General features: G+C 36.1%; 1 protein-coding gene across 3 annotated transcripts in view; it reads left to right on the forward strand.

Moving 5' to 3' along the window:
- PARN (poly(A)-specific ribonuclease) overlaps window positions 1–19,289 on the forward strand; it is a 174,901-nt gene that overhangs the window by 148,126 nt on the left and 7,486 nt on the right. For 2 of the 3 annotated variants that reach the window (XM_063099351.1, XM_063099353.1), the window contains one exon: window positions 17,456–17,649. The exons of the other annotated variant lie outside the window; for it this stretch is intronic. In XM_063099351.1, coding sequence (XP_062955421.1) covers window positions 17,456–17,649 — 194 coding nt within the window. The remainder of the gene's footprint in view (window positions 1–17,455; window positions 17,650–19,289) is intronic. 3 annotated transcript variants of the gene reach the window in all.

Below are 19,289 nucleotides of genomic sequence, written 5' to 3' on the forward strand. Positions count from 1 at the left end.
AACAAACAGCATTTTTTTCCTTCCAGTTCTTTAAAGATGTTCCATTGTCTTCTCACTTGCACTATTTCTGAGCAGAAATCTGTTGTCATTTCTATCTTTGTTTTTCTGTATATAACATGACTTTTTCTGTCGCTGTTTTTAAAGATATTTTCTTTGTCATGAGTTTTGAGTAATTTGATTATAATTTGCCTTGGTGATGTTTTCTTCAGGTTTCTAATCTGCTTGGGATTTGTTGAGCCTCTTGGATCTCTGGATTCATAGCTTTAATTGAGTTTGGAAATTTTTGAACCATGGTTTCTTCAGGTTTTTTTTTTTTTTTTTTTTTTTTTTCTTGTTCTCTCCTCTCATTTTCTGTTTTGGGGATGCCAGTTACTCATATGATATTTGGGGATGTCAGTTACTCATCATAGCTCATGGGTACTCTTTTCATTTTTTAAAATTCTTAGGCTGGCCCCGTGGCTCACTCGGGAGAGTGCGGCTCTGGTAGCGCCGAGGCCGCGGGTTCGGATCCTATATAGGGATGGTCGGTGCGCTCACTGGCTGAGCGTGGTGCAGACCATACTGTGCTGAGGGTTGTTATCCCCTTACCTGTCAAAAAAAAATTATTTTTCTCTGTGTTTTATTTTAGATAGTCATTATTGCTGTGCCTTCAAATTCACTAATTTTTCTTTCTGCAGTGTCCATTCTGCCATTGATCCTATCCAGTGCGTTTTTTAATCTCAGACATTGTAATTTTCATCTATAGAAGTTGTATTTGGTTCTTGTTTATTTCTTTTTCTCTTTTTGAACATATGGAATACAGTTATAATAACTTTTAATGTCTTTGTTAATTCTAACATCTGTGTCAATTCTGCATCACTTTCATTTGATTGATTATTGTGGATTGTGTTTTTCTGCATTTTTGCATGCCTGGTAATCTTTGATAAGATGCCCGATATTATAAATTCTACCTTTTTGTGTGCTAGATATTTTTGTATTTCTATAACTGTTCTTGGACTTTGTTCTATAGCATAGTCAAGATACTTAGAAACAGTTTGATCTTTTCAGGTCTTGCTTTTATGATTTGTTTGATGGGTCTAGAACAGTGCTCAGTTACAAGACTTTCTGGAATACTCTACCAAATGCTATGTGTTTTTCCAATTTGGCTAATGGGAACAGGCCCTGTTTTCAGCCCTTTGTGAGCACCACACACTGTTCCCTCGAATCTTTTTGGATGGTCCTTTCCCTAGCCTTGGGTAGTTGCTCACCCATATGTGCCGATCAGTCCTCTGCTTAATAGTTGGGGAATCACTCTACAGCTCTGGAATGTTCTCTAATCAAGTAGCTCTCTCCTGTCGTATTCAGTCCTATGAACTCTAGCTACCTAGACTCTAGTTGCATCTCCCCATTTCAAGAATACACCAGGTTCTGCCTTAATTCTCCTTTCTTGCTTGTAACTATCTCAAGGTAGTAAACTGGGGCAGTCGTTGGATTCACCTTGTTTGCTTCCTCTCTCTCAAGGATCACTGTCCTTGCTTGCCTGATGTCCAGGGCCTTCAGAACCATTGTTTCATGTTATTTTGTCTGATTCTTTTGGTTGTTTTAGGCAGGAGGGTAAATCCAGTTCCTGTTATTCCATCTCTTGGCCAGAAATGGAAATTGCTGTATTGTTTTTGTGTCCAAATGTTATCAAGAAATCTGATGTTAGTTTTATTCAATATTTTCTATATGGAGCATTTTGGGAGAAAGGGGGAGCCTTCTCTGGAATTTTTGAGAATATTCTTTTTTTTCCCCCTTATTTTCTGAAATTTCACAATTATGGGTCTTGGAGGTATGATGCTGGGTCCTCCCTGTGGCCCCTTTTAGGCTAGAGACTTGTGATTTGTGTCCTTTATTTGAGGGAAAATATATTACAGTATTTCCTTGACAATTTTTTTTTCCATTTCTCTCTTTTTTATTTCTGGAACTCTGGTTAAATGTCAGACTTCCTGAATTTATCCTCTAAAGTTTTTGTCTTTGTTCCATTCTGTTGTCCTTCTCTTTGTCTTTTTGTTCCATTTCTTTGATATTTCTCTGACTTTACCTCTGAGTTTGCCTATGCAACACTTTTACTGATTTTTTTCTTTTGATGCTCATTTAATGTCTAATAATTCCTAACCTTCACAATGTTTCTTCAACAAACCGCATAGTTTTTCTTTCCTGGATGCAGAATCCTCTTTTATATCTGTAAGAATGTTGATTTTACAAGCAGTCTTCTCTGCACAATTTTGATATGCATGGATTTCAGTTACCAAGTTAGTTAAATAACACCAGTCCCCCAATAACACAATTCAAATTTTAGTTCCCACAGTATTAACTGTGAATAATTAAAATATGAACTTTACTCTAGCTCGTCAGTCTATACATCACTATGTAAAAAACAGATGCACATCATGATTGATGACCAGTCAATCATGTCACTTCTTTCAGAGTCTTTAACTGGTCACTGCACATCCATCATTCAGTTCATGCACAGACAGCAAAGCATATAGTTGTGTTGTTTCCTTGTCTCCCATTGATAAACCCCTGTAACATTTTTTTTTAAATGGATAACCAAAAGAGGGAAATAGCTGACAAAGATGAAAGTATAACAAAGAACCAAAAAGTGATAATTCTGGTAGTGAAATTCAAATCAAACATCAGTAGAGTTCTAGAAAAAGAGTGAGCTGATCATGGGAATATTAACACTGCTGCCATTTGAGTTACTGTGGAAATGCAGCCCAAGGCATGGAAAAGATGCTTATTCCATATTACAAGTTGTATGACCAGAAGAAGGCAAGTGACTTCAAACTACTCTGGATAAGTTTTTTTGATTTTTAACAAAAGCTCATACTTTATTCTGGTTTCCTTAGTTTTTATCTAATGTCTTTTTTCTGTTTCAGTTCCAGGATCCCATCTAAGATACTAAATTACATTTTGTCATCATGTCTTCTTAGGCTCTTCTAAACTGTGACAGTTTCTCAAATTTTTCTTGTTTTTGATGACCTTGACAGTTTTGAGGAGTTCTGGTCAGATATTCCATAGAATGTCCTTCAATTTGAGTTTGTCTGATGTTTTTCTACTGGTTAGACTATGTTATGGGTTTTTGGATGGAAGACCACAAAGGTAAAGTTCAATTTTTATCACTTCATATCAAGGCTACATTCTGTCAACATGACCTTTCACTTTTGACATTCACTGTCATCACCTGGATGAGGCAGTGTTTGTCAGGTTTCCTTACTGTAAAGTTACTATTTTCCCCCTTTTCACACTGTACTCTTTGAAAGGAAGTCACTGTACACAGCCTACACTTAAGAGGAGGGGAATTCACCTCCTTGAGGGAGGAATATCTACATAAATTATTTGGAATTCTTCTGAACGAAAGATTTGTCTCTTCTCCCCATTTATTTATTTAATCACTTATCTGTATCATCATGTGTACATAAGTTTTTTACAGAGAAATAAAACACTAATTCTTAATAGTTTCTAATGTTTTAAATTGCGGTGTACTAAAGCCATGGTTTTACTTTTTAAAAATCTTTTAACCTGTAATAATAGACTTTGTAATCCTTTGCCAAAAAATGTTAAAGGTCACACAAAAATCCATTTTTATGTTGATCATTAAGATTGCTTTGCACCTTTTCAGCTTGTGTAGACATTTTTATGGTCCTCCACTACATGCAAAGCAAGGACTGGCTGTAGTGTTTAAATTTTTCCTCCACTCCCTACTTTTGTCTCTATTTTATCAGTTTGTTTTTTCTGTTTTGGTTTTTGTCTCTCATGTTAGAGGCTTTCTTCAAATGTTTTGCTGTTCTTGGCCATAAGAATGAACTAAAAACTGGTGAGAAGCTCTGGGTGAGGAGGCAGTTCTTATTGATGGTTTTTCTGTGTAGGGTGATGAGGTGAGAAGCTGGCTTTGTAATTATATATCTTTTATCTGAGGCTTATTCAGTTTCCTTGTGGCTTATGCTTTTTATGTCTACGTAAGAAATCTTTGCCTAAACTTAGATTGCAAATATTCTCTCATATTTTCTTCTGGCAGTTTTGTGATTTTCAATTTTATGTTTAGGTATATGATCTATTTCAAGTTAATTTTTAGATATGGTATGATGCATGGGTACAAGTTCATTTTTTGTATGTAAGTGTCCAGTTGTTCTAGCACCATTTTTTGAAAAGACTATTATTTCTCTACTGAATTACTTTAACACCTTTGTCAAAATCATTTGGCCAAATATATGTGGATCTATTTCTGAAATCTATTATATTCCTTTGATCTATATGTCTATCTTTTCACAAGGACCATACTATCTTGATTACTGTAGCTTTATAGTGAGTTTTGAAATCAGATAGTGTATCCTTCAGTCTTGTTCTTTTTTAAAAGAATTTATCCCAAGTCCTTTACTTTTTCACAGAAATTTTTGAGTTTGTTGATTTCTACAAAAAGCCTGCTTACCCTTTAATTGGGATCATGTTGAATCTGTAGATCAAAATTTGGGAAAGAATTAGCATCTTAACTATGTTCAGGCTTTCTTTGATTTCTCTCATCAGTGTTTTCAGCATACAAATTTTGCATGTGCTTTATTAGAGTTGTCTCTAAATATTTTGCCTTTTGATGATACTGTAAGTCATATTTTAAGGTTCAGTTTCCATCCATTCATTGCTAATATAAAGAAATATAGTTGAGTTTTATATTTTGACCTAGTATCCTTGGACCTTACTAAATTCACTTATTCTAATAACTTTTTGTAGTTTATTTGGTATTTTTTGTTTAGACAAACATATATGCAAATAAAAGCAATTCTATTTCTCCCTCTCTATGGGACCACGCAAATTTTCTTTCTTTCTTTTGCTTTATTGTACTAGGTAGGGCCCCTAGTACAATGATAAATAAAGGTTGTCAGAGCTGATTTCTTTTTCTTATTCCCAATCTTAAGGGGAAAGCTTTCAGTCTTTCAACATTAAGTATGATATTAGCTGTAAGGATTTGTTTTTTTTAGAGATTGATTTTCTCATTTGCAACTTGGGGGATATAAGCGTGAGTGCTGGTGCTCTGGGTACAGGTTGGTGGAAGGAAGCTGGAAGCTGCACTTCTTAGTATGTAGGGGACGCCTACTTGCACGCATTAGTTCATATTGCCTCGCTCTCACTCTCCACCATGGAACCTGGTGCCTCTGAGTCCATGGCCTCCATGAGAGGATCACTTTCTCCAGAGACCAAACCTCCTGTCCAGCTCCTGCTGGCTGAGGAGAGTGCTGATATCCTGGCTTCCCAGAGGTGGGGGTAGGGATCCTAGTGCAACCTTTCCCCCTGTTGACATAGCCCCAGCACTTATCATTTGCTCCTTTCAGGAATCTAGGGCGTGGTATTTACTGAGACTTTGCAAGGCTCTGTCAGGTGAATCAGCCTTTTGCTGAAGATTTCTGTTTCCTCCTCTGCAAAGTTCTTTGGCACTCTTCTCCCTCCTTTTCCTCTCCAAAGATAGCACCTGCAAGGTGAGCAGGCACCCCATTCTCTGATGCTGCCTCTCCTGTTGTCTTTGCCTTCGTAGGTGTTATCCTCTCTCTATAGATAAATAGGTGTGTTTAATCAGTCAAGTTTAACTTCCTGGAAATTTTTTATTTTTATTTATTTATTTGTTTGTTTGTTTATTAAAGATGACCAATAAGGGGATCTTAACCTTTGACTTGGTGCTGTCAGCACCACGCTCTCCCAAGTGAGCTAACCGGCCATCCCTATACAGGATCCGAACCCGTGGCCTTGGTGTTATCAGCACCGCACTCTCCCAAGTGAGCCACAGGCCGGCCCTAGCTTCCTGGAAATTTTTTAAAAGTAATTTATTTTCTGAAATAGTTGAGTTTTGGGTATGGGGGGGCGTCGTTTTGATTTTCCTCCTATAGCCTTGATTACGTTACTGGTTTGATTAGTAAATCCTTTTATGGAAGCCAAAGATGAATTTTAGAGCAAAAGTAAGTTTCATTCTAGCCCCTGAAAATTTCAGATGTTCTGAATTTAGTATGTTGAGTGTATGTTCTTAATTTAGGAATTAATATTAAGGTGATGTCTTTCATATTTATCATTAGTTAATCTTTTCTATATTGAGTTAAAGTAAGTTAAAAATAGGGGATTGTTTAAAATATTCAAACAAGGTTCTTGTAAAAAATATTTCTGATTGTATGCCATCAATTCTTTGTAACCCTGAACCAATTTTTCTCTTACTTAGGCCAAGGTCATATTCACATTATGCCTAGGACTGACTGAGCACATACTCACATAAGCACATTCACGTTATCTCTCTCTTTCTCTCTCTCTCTCTCTCTCTCACACACACACACACACACACACACACACACACACTCCCATTCCACAAGAGATATCCTTTATTACTAGCTAGCTATAATAAGACATACCTTATTTAATGTTAATTTTGCTTTCAAACTCAAATTCTTTGTTCGAAACAAGAATCATAATTTATTAGTGATCTTTGAGGGATTGGCTTCTGAACTGAGCATGGGCTGTCCAATATCCTCCCCTCTTCCACCCAAATCATGCCTCCAAACACAGAAACAGTCATGCTCATGGAATTTAAATTCAGCATGAGAGTTTGTGAATACAATAAAAAAGCATTTTCTAGCTCCCACTTACTCAGATTTTTCCAGTTCATTTTGCTGTGTGAGGTAGTTTTCACAGTGGGACATTCCTTCATTCTCATAGCTACATCTAGTAGGGAATGTGTTTTTACCCAGACTGGCTGGAAGTCGCCTATACACTGGAATGTAAACTATGGCAATATAACAGTTATCCCTCGGTATCCATTGGGAAATTGGTTCTAGGACCCCCAAGGATACCAAAATCTGCAGATGCTAAAGTCCCTTATATAAAATGGAATAGTATGAAGGTACTTCAAAAAGTTTATGGAAAAATAGAATTAAAAGACAATGTGAATATTTCCACAAACTTTTTTTGGTTTTTTGGGGGGTGGCTGGCCAGTACAGAGATCCAAATCCATGACCTTTATGTTATAAGGCTGCACTCTAACCAACTGAGCTAAACAGCAAGCCTTCTACGAACTTTTTGAGGTACCCTTGTATTTGCATGTAACCTACACACATCCTCCAATATACTTTAAATCATCTCTAGATTTCTTATAATGCCCAATACAATGTAAATACTGTATAAATACGTGATTAGTATTTTTTAATTTGTTTTTTTTTTATTGTATTGTTACTTTTTATTGTTGTTTTTCAAATATTTTTATCATGGTTGGTTGAATCCACAGATGCAGAACTCACGGATACAGAGGGCCAACTGTATGTATAATTCAGGACAAAGAAGCAATTTGGTGTTTGTCACTTGCCTTATTATTTTTGAGGGGAGCATTCACTTATTTCATTTATTTCATCCATTTAACAAACCTTGGCTGAGGACTTACTCTCTGCCAGGCCCTGTGCCAGGTGCTGAGAATACAAGAGCATAGATCTGTACTCACGGAACTTACATTCCAGTGGCAGAGAGAGAACAAACAAGTAAAGAAATAAATAAGCACAGGCAGAGGTGAATAGGAGGGAAAAAAAACAGGTTAGAGGGATGATTTTCAGTTGAGTCCTGCACCGTGAGGAGAACTAGCCCTGGGCAGATGGAAAGGGGGGAGGTTTTAAAGCAGTTCCAAGAGCATTAGCTTTGGAGTACAATCTCAGATCCACCTAATCAGCTGCACAACCCAAGGGAAGACACTTAGTCTGAGGATGAGGTTTCTTGTCTGCAAAATGGGAATGTAAACACTAATTCAGCTGTAAATGGTCATGTACAAGAATCAAATGAGAGAATTTTTAAAACTGATTAGCTCTTTAAAGTGAAAGGTGGCTATTTTTTTTTTCTAGCAGCATCAACCTCCCAGCCAACTAAAGGACATATTCTACCTGTCTTTTAGACTTGCTATAAAGCTATAATAATAAAGACAGTGTGGTGCTGGCATAAGGAAAGACAAATAGATAATGAAACAGAAAAAGTCCAGAAATACCACCACACATCTGTGATCAGTTGATTTCCAATTGTGTTTCCATTCAGGAATTCCTTCCTGTCATTTCTTGGGATATTTGTATGTTATTCCAAATCATTAGAAAAATCAGTTGAGAAATCAGGAAAAAGGAAAAGTTCTGTGGAAATTAGTTTCAAACAGTCAACATGGTAGATTTAATTCACTGTAATCAAGTCAAAAGCCAGGGCACAATCAATGACATGTGGAGTCAAAGATTAAGGTCAGCATTTCCAGAACAAGAATGAGAACATGTAGGAGAGAAGGGGTCACAGATCAGTTAGTCTTGTTTGTCACTGTTGTCATGTTATGAGTGTGTGTTCATGGCACTGCCTACTGCTAACAGGGAATCATTCTCATCAAGAAAAATATATTAAGTTTATACACATTAGTACACTTTATAAAAATCCTGTAAGTTTTAGAAGCAGTCCTTAAATTGACAGTCTTGAAATGTGATTCTGGGTAGTGCTGTTAACCTTGCTAGGATATTCAAATGTTATGTTATCTTCATAGAATTCAGTAATGTTTACTGGTGTTTTCCAGTGTTTGAATACTGATGTAGGTGACAGTTCTTTGTAAATGTTTCTACAGAAGAAATACAGAGAGAAGATGTGTGAATACCATTGTGGAATACTCCACTGTGAAATCAGCTGATATAAAACCTGAATTAGGAAAAGCAGTCTCAAATTTAACAGTAAAATCAAAATCAGGGCAAGCAGACAAAATATTTTCATCACTAAAAAAGGAAATGGGTTTATATGAAGCAATATGTGGTCTAAGGCCCAACTTCAAATTGCTTTGGACACATTCTGAGCAATTTGACCAACATCAACATAACATGACATAACTCTTCTACATTTGGAACATTTATCACAAAACAAATATTAACAATTAATGCTTGTGTGTTTTAAAATATCATTTAAGAATAACTTTTAAAGACTAAATATTTGTGGTGTCTTTCAATTTTTAAATGATATTTACTTGGCATCTACTTCTGCATATTTACTTCTTTTACTGTTTTCTGTTACCATATGTCTATATCAGGTAAAGATTAGTTTTACATGTTATTGAAATACATAATTTTGTCACAGCATACTGGTTTAGAATAATAACACATGTATTTGTTATTATATCTTACTTTATAGAACTAATCCCTGAAACTTTTAATATAACTCAACCACAGAAAAGTGATTCACTGTTTGTGATTATAATTCCTTATTTTAAAACACGTAATAACGTGCTGTGAAAAATACAGAATAATTTATTATTTGGGAATTCCAGTTTCTCATTCTTGAATCTTGAAGTTAATGACTGTTGAGAATTTGGAAAAACTAAAAATTCTTGAGAAAGCTGCTGGTAATCTAGTATGCAAAGGATAGTTTTGTCAACAAATAATGCTGAAACAATTGGATAATCGCATGCCAAAAAAAAAAAATCTTCTATTCTTATATTACACCCTATACAAAATTAACTTGAAATGGCTTGTAGACCCAAATGTAAGAACTAAAACTTATAACACTGCTAGAAGAAAAGATGAAAGAAAATCTTAGTGCATTGGATTAGGCAAATAATTCTTAGATATGACAGAAAAAGCATGAGCCATAAAAGAAAAATATTGATAAATTGGCCTTAATCAGAATTAAATATACTTTCCTTCATAAGATACTATTAAGAAATTGTAAAGAGAAGCCACAGACTAAGGAACAATATTTGTACAAATATATCTAATAACGTAGTTGTATCCAGAATATATAAAGAACTCTTACAACTCAGTAATAAGAAAACAGTTCAATTTTTTAAAAGGGGGGTGGGGACAAAAGATTTCAACAGACACTTCCAAAAAGATATACAAATTGTCAATAAATAGTTTGGCAGTTTCCTATAAAGTTACACATATGTTGTAAATGTATACATACATTGTAAATGTATGTTTATGTATCACTTAGAAATCCTACTTCTAAAAAGTTTCTTATCCTAGAGAAATAAAAACTTATTCACAGAAAAGCTTTTACACAAATGCTCACAGCAATATTATTTATAATAACAAAAAATTGGAAGCAGCCCAAATGTCTATCAACTGGTAAAGTAATAAATTATGATATAGCCATACTATGAAATAATTCTGCTCAATGATAAAAGGGATGAAATGCCAATACTTCCAGCAGTGTGGCTGGCTTTTAAAGTATTACGCTAAGTGAAAAGAGTCAAACACAAAAGACTACATATTGTGATTCCATTCATATGAAATTCTAGAAAAGACAAAACGATAAGGACTACAAGCAGAGTAGTGGTTGCTGGGATGTGGAATGAGTACAAAGTAACACAAGGAATCTTTTTCGGGAAAGGGAACTGTTCTATATCTTGATCACTGTAACAGTTTCCAAAGTTAAGCAAACTGTACACTTAAAATGAGTGAACTTCACTGCATGTAAATAATATCCTAATTTAAAATAAAGAGGGGAAGTAGTCCATGTGACAGCCAGATTTTTTTGTTGCTTTGTAGAAAAAGGTATTTGTAAGAGCTTGTATGACCTTTCTGTAAGCAAACATTTTTTCTTCTAAAAGGAACAAGCTCATGGACATGTTCACCTTTGTAGAATTTGATTGGTAGTTGACAGTAACAACTTTTAGCAAAAATACTAATCAAAGTTTAATGTTCAATTTTGACATACCAAGTTGTGTGTGTAACATTTTATTTTTAAATTAATCATCACTTCTTATAGTGCATTTAAATGTACACTTCTTATAGTGCATTTAAATGTATAGTGCATTTAAATATAAACTAGCTCATTTTGTGCACTATAATTCTGCATGCTAAATTAGCTCATACTAATATGAGATTGCTTTGTCTGACTCTGATTTTAACTTTTGAGGTTTAAAATCAGTCTATAAAAGAATACCTTATCAACATGCATATATTGAGAGTGTCTTATACACACACACACACACACACACACACACACAACAGTACCTTCAAAGTATGTTTTAAAAGTCACTTTGTAAAGATAGTATTACATATATATGGTTTTCAATGTATGATAAAAGCTGCTTTTAATCCAAAACTGCTTCAGTTAAGTTATATGGGATAATATCACAGCTTTTGTTTGTATTAGAGGATGATAGTTGAGAAAATTTTGTTACATGGATATTACATACATATTCATATGTATATGCAAACATATGAAATATGTTATTTACACATGTATCTGAGTGCTTTGTCAGGCAGTCTGCCCAATAACCAATATAGCCCTTCCCAGGAAGCAAAAGATTCTTATCTGAGAGCAAATATTATGAATTAGGAACTAAGAAATTTGTTGTAAATTAATTGAGAAAGTATTTACAAAAATGCTTTGTAAACTTAAAAGTTATATGAAAACAAGAACCTTGCAGAGGCACATCTAGCACAGTCCCTGATGCATAGTTAAACACTAAGATGTTTGTGGAGAGGATCATTGCAGATGTGTGGGCCTGCTGGCCAGAAATAAAAAAATAACCTGTGGTTAGGATAAAAACAATATATTCTAGCAAGTGCCTACAAAATCATTTGCAATTAATGCTAAAATTAAAGCAATTAATCCGCATGTCTATAGAATATCCACCTAATATTGAGATATGAGTTTTGACAGAAGCATGCCCTTGTAAAGATATAGAGCCTTAATAACACCCAAGAAAATTCCCTCATGTTCTACCAGTCAATTCCTGCCTACCCTTCCACCCCCACCACTCTTCTGAATTTTTCCCCTCGTAGATTAGTTTAGTCTTTCCTGGAATTTCGTATAAATGTAATTATGAAATACCCTCCATTCACTGAGCAGAATGTTTTTGAGGTTCATCCGTGTGGTTAGATGTGTCAGTAGTTTCTTATTTTTTTTATTGCTGAATTGTATTTCATTGTATGAATATACCCATTTGTTTATTCTCCTGTTGATGGACACCTGTACTCAATTTTTATTATAAGTAATAAAGATGAATGACTTAAAGACCCCTCAAGATAAACAAGCAGAGTATTATGGGAAGCATGGAAAGGAAGGAACACTAAATGAGTCAGGGAATGTCCTTGGAGGATAGTGGTGTTTGAGTAGGAAAAGATGGGCAGTAGGGTCTTAGCATGAACAGTAACAAAATGGGAAGTAAAGGATGCATTTGAGCTGATAAACCGTCTGATGGGATGATGGATATTTGGGAGAAAACATATAATGGAATCCATTATGGTAGAAACCTATATTGTCTATGCATCTCAGCTACCTTGTGGAAGATAAGGTTAGAAAACCAGATTGGGACCCAGGCAATAGAGGATCCTGGATGCTACGCCAAGCAGTTTAAATTTGGGTATGTAGTAGAAAGCCATAGAAAGTTTTTGAGCTGGTACTATCTTGATCAAATCTCTGCTTTGGGAGAACTTTGACAACATTGGTAGGAAAGAATTTGAAGGGGAAGGGAGACTGGAGAGAAGAGTAAAGGGAGAGAGACTGGCCAATTAGGATCCTGTTTTACAAGTCTAGGGGTAAGATAGAGAGGGCCCATGATGGCAGTGGGTGAGGAAAGAGCTGGATTGTTGCAGATAAGAGTAAAATGGATAGGATTGGAGGGTGTTTGGAGGTGGCCCGTAGGAGGTGCCCATCATGTTGGTGGAATGTTCATTAAATGAGGGGATGATGGTACTGGAGGAGCAAGGGTGCGGGCATTGAAGAATGCAGAGGAACAGATGCTGACTCCAACGGTGTGAGCCTGGATGGTTGGGGAAGAGAGTATGTTTATCAAATGAAGCATTTCGTTAGTGGGTCAAAGCAGCTTCTTCCTTGTTTTAATAACTTGATAGTGTATTTATTAGCCACGTATAAGTACATACACACCAGTCCAGATTGTGTCACAGCAGGTATCAGAAGCTATTCTTCAATGAAATTTACTTTTCCTTATTTGCTATACCTCATGCTTCTCAGGTATCTCCTGTATATATATATTCATATGTTGTTACATTTTGCCCCATTGCTTTATGCTTTGTGTGCACATGGCCTCTCTTCCTCCCTCTTCTATCTGTATATACAACACTTTCTATCACATTCTCTTTCTTTCTATTGCCCCCCTACACATACACTAATTTTTTCCTGAACCATTTGACAGCAAGTTATAGAATTGTGGTTCTTTATCCCTAAATACTCTAAATAGGGATATTGTCTTACATACTTAATAGTATAGTTATCAACCTTGGTAAATTTACCATTAACATAATACTCTAATCTACTGTTTATGTCCCAGTTTTGTTATTTGACCCAATATGATCTTTATACTTTATAGTGTAAGATCTAGTCTATGATAATGTACTGCATCTAATTTTCATGTCTCTTTAGTATTTTTTATGACAGTGACATTTTTGAAGAATACAGGTGCCCTCCCCTTTTACCTCCCCTTTTAAAAAAAAAAATTTTTTTTTTCATTTGGGTTTATCTGATGTTTCTTCATTAGATTCAGGTTATACAGCCCTGGCCAGAATATTACTTAAGTGATGCTGTGTCCTTCTCAGGGTATCATCCTGTGGAAAGATACTTTAAGAACATGCAAATATCCTACACTTCATCAAAATATCTCACCAGATCTAGCAGCTGTTCATGGTTTTTGCCTCAATCTTTCTTTATGTAGTTGCAAAATGATGATTTGCCAACTCCATCTCTCTTCACCTTTACCATTTCATAGTCAGCGTTCAGTTGTATTTAAGAACAAACTCAGGTTCTTTCTCTCTTCTTCCTTTTTTCTTTCCTTCCCCACTCTCTCTCCCTCTCACTCTCTCCTCTCCCTCCCTCTCTTCCCATCCTTCTCTTTCCCTCCCTCTCTCCCTTCCTTTTTTCCTTCCTTCCTTCCTCTCTCCCTTCCTTTCTTTTTATATTATGTATTGGTACAGACTCATTGATTCCCATATTTTTCAATAAGTTTAGAATTTATTACTGCCCCTTAATTATTTTGGTGCTCAAATTCCCCCGCTTTGGCTAATGGGTACCCTTTTAAGCTAGTCCCTATGTCCCTGTGACATTCCTCATCATTTCTTGAGCAGTTTCTTATTGTCTTGCAAGACATTTTAGTCTCATTTTATAATTTCTCTACCCTGACCCTGGCATCAGCTACTTCTTTGAGGAGCCCTGGTTCCTTTTAGTGGGACATGATATTAGAAACTAAGATTTGGACACTAGATATGCTCATTGCTACTAGGATGTCTTCACTTCTAGATCATTTCAGTGGACAGAGCTGGGAAATATGTTTGTATGCATAAATATGAACACATAATGCACATACTTATTTTAGAAATCATAAGCCCAAATCCATATCTTCAGTTCCAGTCCATCCCCACAGGGTTCTTCCTTACCTTCCCTTGTTCCAATATTTGTATGTCTGTCTTTCAACAGCATCAACACATTTACTGATTTCCTCAGTTCTGTAATGCCTCTAAGTGTTTTCATAATTGCTTTACTCATTCTACTACAGAAGCAAACCTACAAAAGAGTTCAGGATTTGTGTGCAGTTCTTTCTCACACCCCACTCAAGATTGGGAATACCAGGTTCATAAATTCTTTTGTACTTTGCTTTTTACACCTCTTTTTTTTTTTTTAAACTGGAAATCATCCTATCATCATTCTCTGTTCTTTGAGATCTTCATTCTTTTTTTATAATTTTAGTACTTCATTGATTGTATGTACCATAGCGTATTCACCCAGTTTCCTATGCTTAGACATTTAGGTACTGTGCAGTATTTGCAATTACAAATAGTGCTGTAATGAATAACTTGTACATATGTATTTTTGGATTGTTGGAGGTGTATCTTCTAAATTCCTAGAAGTGGGATTGCTGGCTCAAAGAGTAAATGCCTTCTAAAAATCTAGTGGGTAAGAAATGATATTTCAGTGTCACTTTATCTTGCATTATGAATAGAGCTGAACATTTTTTCATGTTTTTAAAGAATGGATATGTGTGTGTGTATAGAGAGAGAGAGTTGTTTACTCATACTTTCTCCTTTTCCTATAAGATTTTTGGTCTTTTTTTTTCCTCTAGAATTTTGAATTATTTATATCTTAGAGACATTAACCCTTTATCTCTGATATATGTTGCGAATATTTTCTCCTGGTTTGCTGTTGGTCTTTTTGACTTTGCTCATATTATCTATTGCCATTCAAAAAATTTTTACATTTACAAAGTCAAATGTATAAATCTTTTATTGTATCTGGGTTGTGAGTCATGGTAAGAAAACATTTTCTACACCTGTGTTTTGGAGGAATTTACCCAAGTTTTCTTCTAGTACTTTTATAGTTACACTTTTTACACTTAGATAACTGATCCATTGGGCATTTATTTTTTGTATAGTGTCTTAGTTCGTTTTATGCTGCTATAACAGAATACCTGGGACTGGGTAATTTTTAAAGAACAGAGATTTATTTCTTACAGTTCTGGAGGCTGGCAAGTCCAAGGTTGAGGGGGCCACATCTGGGCCCTCTTACTGCGTCATCCCATGATGGAAAGTGGAAGGGCAAGAGAATGTGCATGTGTGCACATGCAAGAGAGGGAGAGAGAATGTGTGCCATAAAGAGCCAAACTCCCTTTTATATCAAACCCACCTCCACTATAGTGACATTAATTTATTTATGATCAGAAACTTCATGGTCAAATCACCTCTTAAAGGTCTCACCTCTCAGCACTGTTGCATTGGGGATTGTCTCCAGAACCTGGACTTCGGAAGACACATTCAAACCACAGCATATGGTGTGAGGAATGGGTCTAATTTAATCCTTTACCACTTGTCCCAACACCATTTTTTTAAAGTCCGTCTTTGTCCCAATAATTTGAGCTACTACCTTCATTATACACTAGATTTCTGTATGCAGTTGGGGCTATTTCTGGACTTTGTATTTCATGAAGTATTTTTAAGGTCATGGTTTCCAGCTGAGTTTTCACTAAACATTTACATCTCAGAGGCTACCTGGTTCCAGAATTTACAGTACAGAGTAATTTTTAGGCCTCTTCCCCTTTTTTGATGGAAGAATCAGTCCTTATTCTTTTCTTACTTATACTTTCTGAATTTTCAAAATTTTTTTGAAATCAGCCAAACTTTTTCTCGTCTTTAAAAAATCTTTTTAGGTCACAAGTTCAGATTCCCATACTGGCCAGCCCCCACCCCCCACCCCCCCACACACACACGAAAAAAACCTTTTTAAAGACATTATCAGTTTTTAAATAATAAACTTTAATGTGAATTTTTAACCATCTCCCCCCAAAATTATCGTTAGTATCTTCCCTTTTCTTCCTAGCCCTTCAATAAAAAGAGATGTTTTAAAAAGCTCTAATAGATGAGAAAAAGAGAACAAATGGAAGGCCAGCCAGCCAGTCTTAAGAGGCTAAGTGCTCCATTCTCTCTTCTGCTTCCTATGGCTTGGAAGAACCACCAGGGAAGCAGTTTATTCTTCTTCACATGAGTGAACTGTCAAGTGCAGAGAAGATCTGAGTGCAGGAATGTGGAGGAACTTGAATAATTGGGTAGCCAGAATTTTTTATATGGAACATCTTTAAGTATTCACTTCCTGGGGAATGCTAATAGGAGTGTGGTTGTTCTCCCTCTATCCCTCTCCCTCTCTCCCCCTCTCTTCTCCACCCACCTCTCTGTGCTTGAATGGCCTCACTTAAATGGAATGTCTTGATTTTTTGTATGCTTTTTCATAACTTGAGGGCTATAATAAAAAATATGTTTATGAGACTGATTTAGAGGAGACAGGACTCACTGGCCATATGGATTCTGTTTTTATCAAGTTATATTTCAAGGAGCATATTTTCTTAAGGAAAAATCAGGGCACATCTGATTTAACATGTCAAATCCTACAAAGCTTTAAAAATGAAACAAGGTTTAATTATAATTTAACAAGTCACCTTTTTGGGGAAGAAGAAAAAAACCTGAAGGTGGGATGTACTCTGTAACTGGACTCAATCTTGGTGCAGTGTGACAGCAGACTGATTCAAGAATTTTTCTGTTTTGCTGTTTATCCATTAGGTATTCATGAAGGTAATAATGCTATCTTCTAATTTAATGTAATCAAAACTCATATTTTATCATAGTAGCTCTACTATTCTACTCTTCTGTTACAGTAGCTTTATCAAAATAGAGACCAGGAATTTTCTTTAAAAATTGTTCCTAAGCACTAAGAACAGCTTAGATTTGTATATATCTATATATAAGCATAATTGAGAACTTTCTTCTGAATAAGCTCATCATGGGTAAACTTTTAGACTGCAGTTTATAATAAGATCTTTAATTTATGCAAACAGGCAGCAGCTACCCATGTTGTTGATTGCTAGTTAAGTGTTAATAGAATTAAGAGTATTAAAATATTTTTATAGATTAGTCTTCCTGTTTCTCTTCACACCTTTCATGTTGTTCTACTTTTTGCATTTCAGTTTTACAACTACCAGCACAGTAGGAAAGAGAAATTTGAGTCCTAGTCAAGAAGCTGCTGGCTTGGAGGACAGAGTGTCAGGGGAGATTTCTGATACTGAGCTTGAGCAGACAGATTCCTATGCAGAACCCCTCTCAGAGGGAAGGAAAAAGGCCAAGAAGTTAAAAAGAATGAAGAAAGAGCTTTCTGCAGCAGGTTTGTATTGGATCTTGCTCAAGTTCCAGGGTTGTGTACTCTTTAAATGCTCTAGAAACTTATATTTTGGGGGAGAAATTATAGCGAGGCTTCACTTGGTGGCAAAGCCCATGTAGTCTTCCATCAAATCAGGTATTTTTAGGATCATTTTAACTTAATTTGAGGAATCCTAAAAAGCCCTGGCTCTGGTAACATAAAGCCTGGTGAGGTCTCCTCATTAAATATGGTTAGTCCATTTTGGTAATCTTCCCTCTCTCCTCCATGGTTTAGAGATTGTACTGATGTGTTTAAATACTAAGTAGCCTTAGTATTTAAAATGTGCATTTAAATTTGCTGAGACTTACTCCTACATGTTATTTTCAGTACCGGAGTTTTCACTGTTCTCAGCAAAACCCCAGGCAACCTGGATTTCTCTCATAAGCAGAATTATATAAGAAGCAAAGGAAACAGGAAATTAACACATGTTGAGAGCTTACTACATGCTAGACACTGTAGTAGGAGCCTTTTCTCTCCTTATTTCATTTAATTTTTGCAACAGCCCTGAGGTTGGGAATCATCATCCTTATTTTCGTGATGCAGATATTTGGGCTCAGAGAGGTTACGAAAGTCTGCAGGTGCATGTACCTAAATAAAACCAGAGCCGAAAGGGGAACCAGGCCTGCCGGGGCCGAGTCCCACGTTTGTTTTCTCCATGCCCAGTCATGCCATGGGGGGTCCACAGCCAAATTCACCACTTGGTGCACAGATCCTGCACAGTGTCAGTGGTAGAGGACAGGAAGGGGCTTTTTGTCAGTCAGCATGTGTGAAAGGCCATTCGTTCCCTGCTGCTCAAGGATGTCCAGTCGTGACTTGGCCAGGCAGTAATCATGGGGACAATAATTGTAGCCACTGCTTCCTGAATGCTTACTCAGCATCCAAGATTGCACTTAATGCTTGGCAGGAATTCTTTCACTTAAGTCTGCAAGACAGTCGTCATTGTCCATTTTACAGTTAAGCAAATGGAGGCCCAAAGGGTTATGTGACTTGCCCAAGGTCATGGAGCCCTTAAGTCTGTCTTGCAAGAAAGCCAGTGCTTTTACCCATGGTTACATATTGTGTACTCAGGGTAAGAGAGACACTGACCTAGATGTGATTGTCGTTCTCCTTTGTTGCACATCGTGACAATTGCCCCAGTTAGCGGAACTAACAATCAAATCAAAGGAAGGTAGTAGTCAAACAATGGAACTTGATTCATACCCAAGCTAATACTTCGCTATTTTAATTAATTCCGTTTTTGTGTGTGGCTTCAGATGACTGTAGAGAGTTTTCTGAATCTCAGTGACAATAATGAAATCACAGAAGCAGCAAAAAATATTGCATATGTTTTTTCTACATTACGCTGAAGCTTAGTTTTAACAGAAAACTTAAATTCTAGTTTGAAGCCTTGATTATATATTTTAACTCTCTTCTCAAATCCAGGAATCTCCCTTTCTTCCCTAAATTAAGTATCAGGGAAGTTTTTAATCTGTACATCCATAGCCTTCAAATTTGATACCTTATTACTGTCATGTTGTACATGCTCTACATCTGTTAAATATTAGATGTGAGCATGACTTTTAGAGATCATGCTGTGCATGAGTTGGCAGATGGGATGGGGCTTT

Source organism: Cynocephalus volans, chromosome 6 (assembly GCF_027409185.1).
Source record: "Cynocephalus volans isolate mCynVol1 chromosome 6, mCynVol1.pri, whole genome shotgun sequence".
In the NCBI taxonomy this organism is placed as follows: domain Eukaryota; kingdom Metazoa; phylum Chordata; class Mammalia; order Dermoptera; family Cynocephalidae; genus Cynocephalus; species Cynocephalus volans.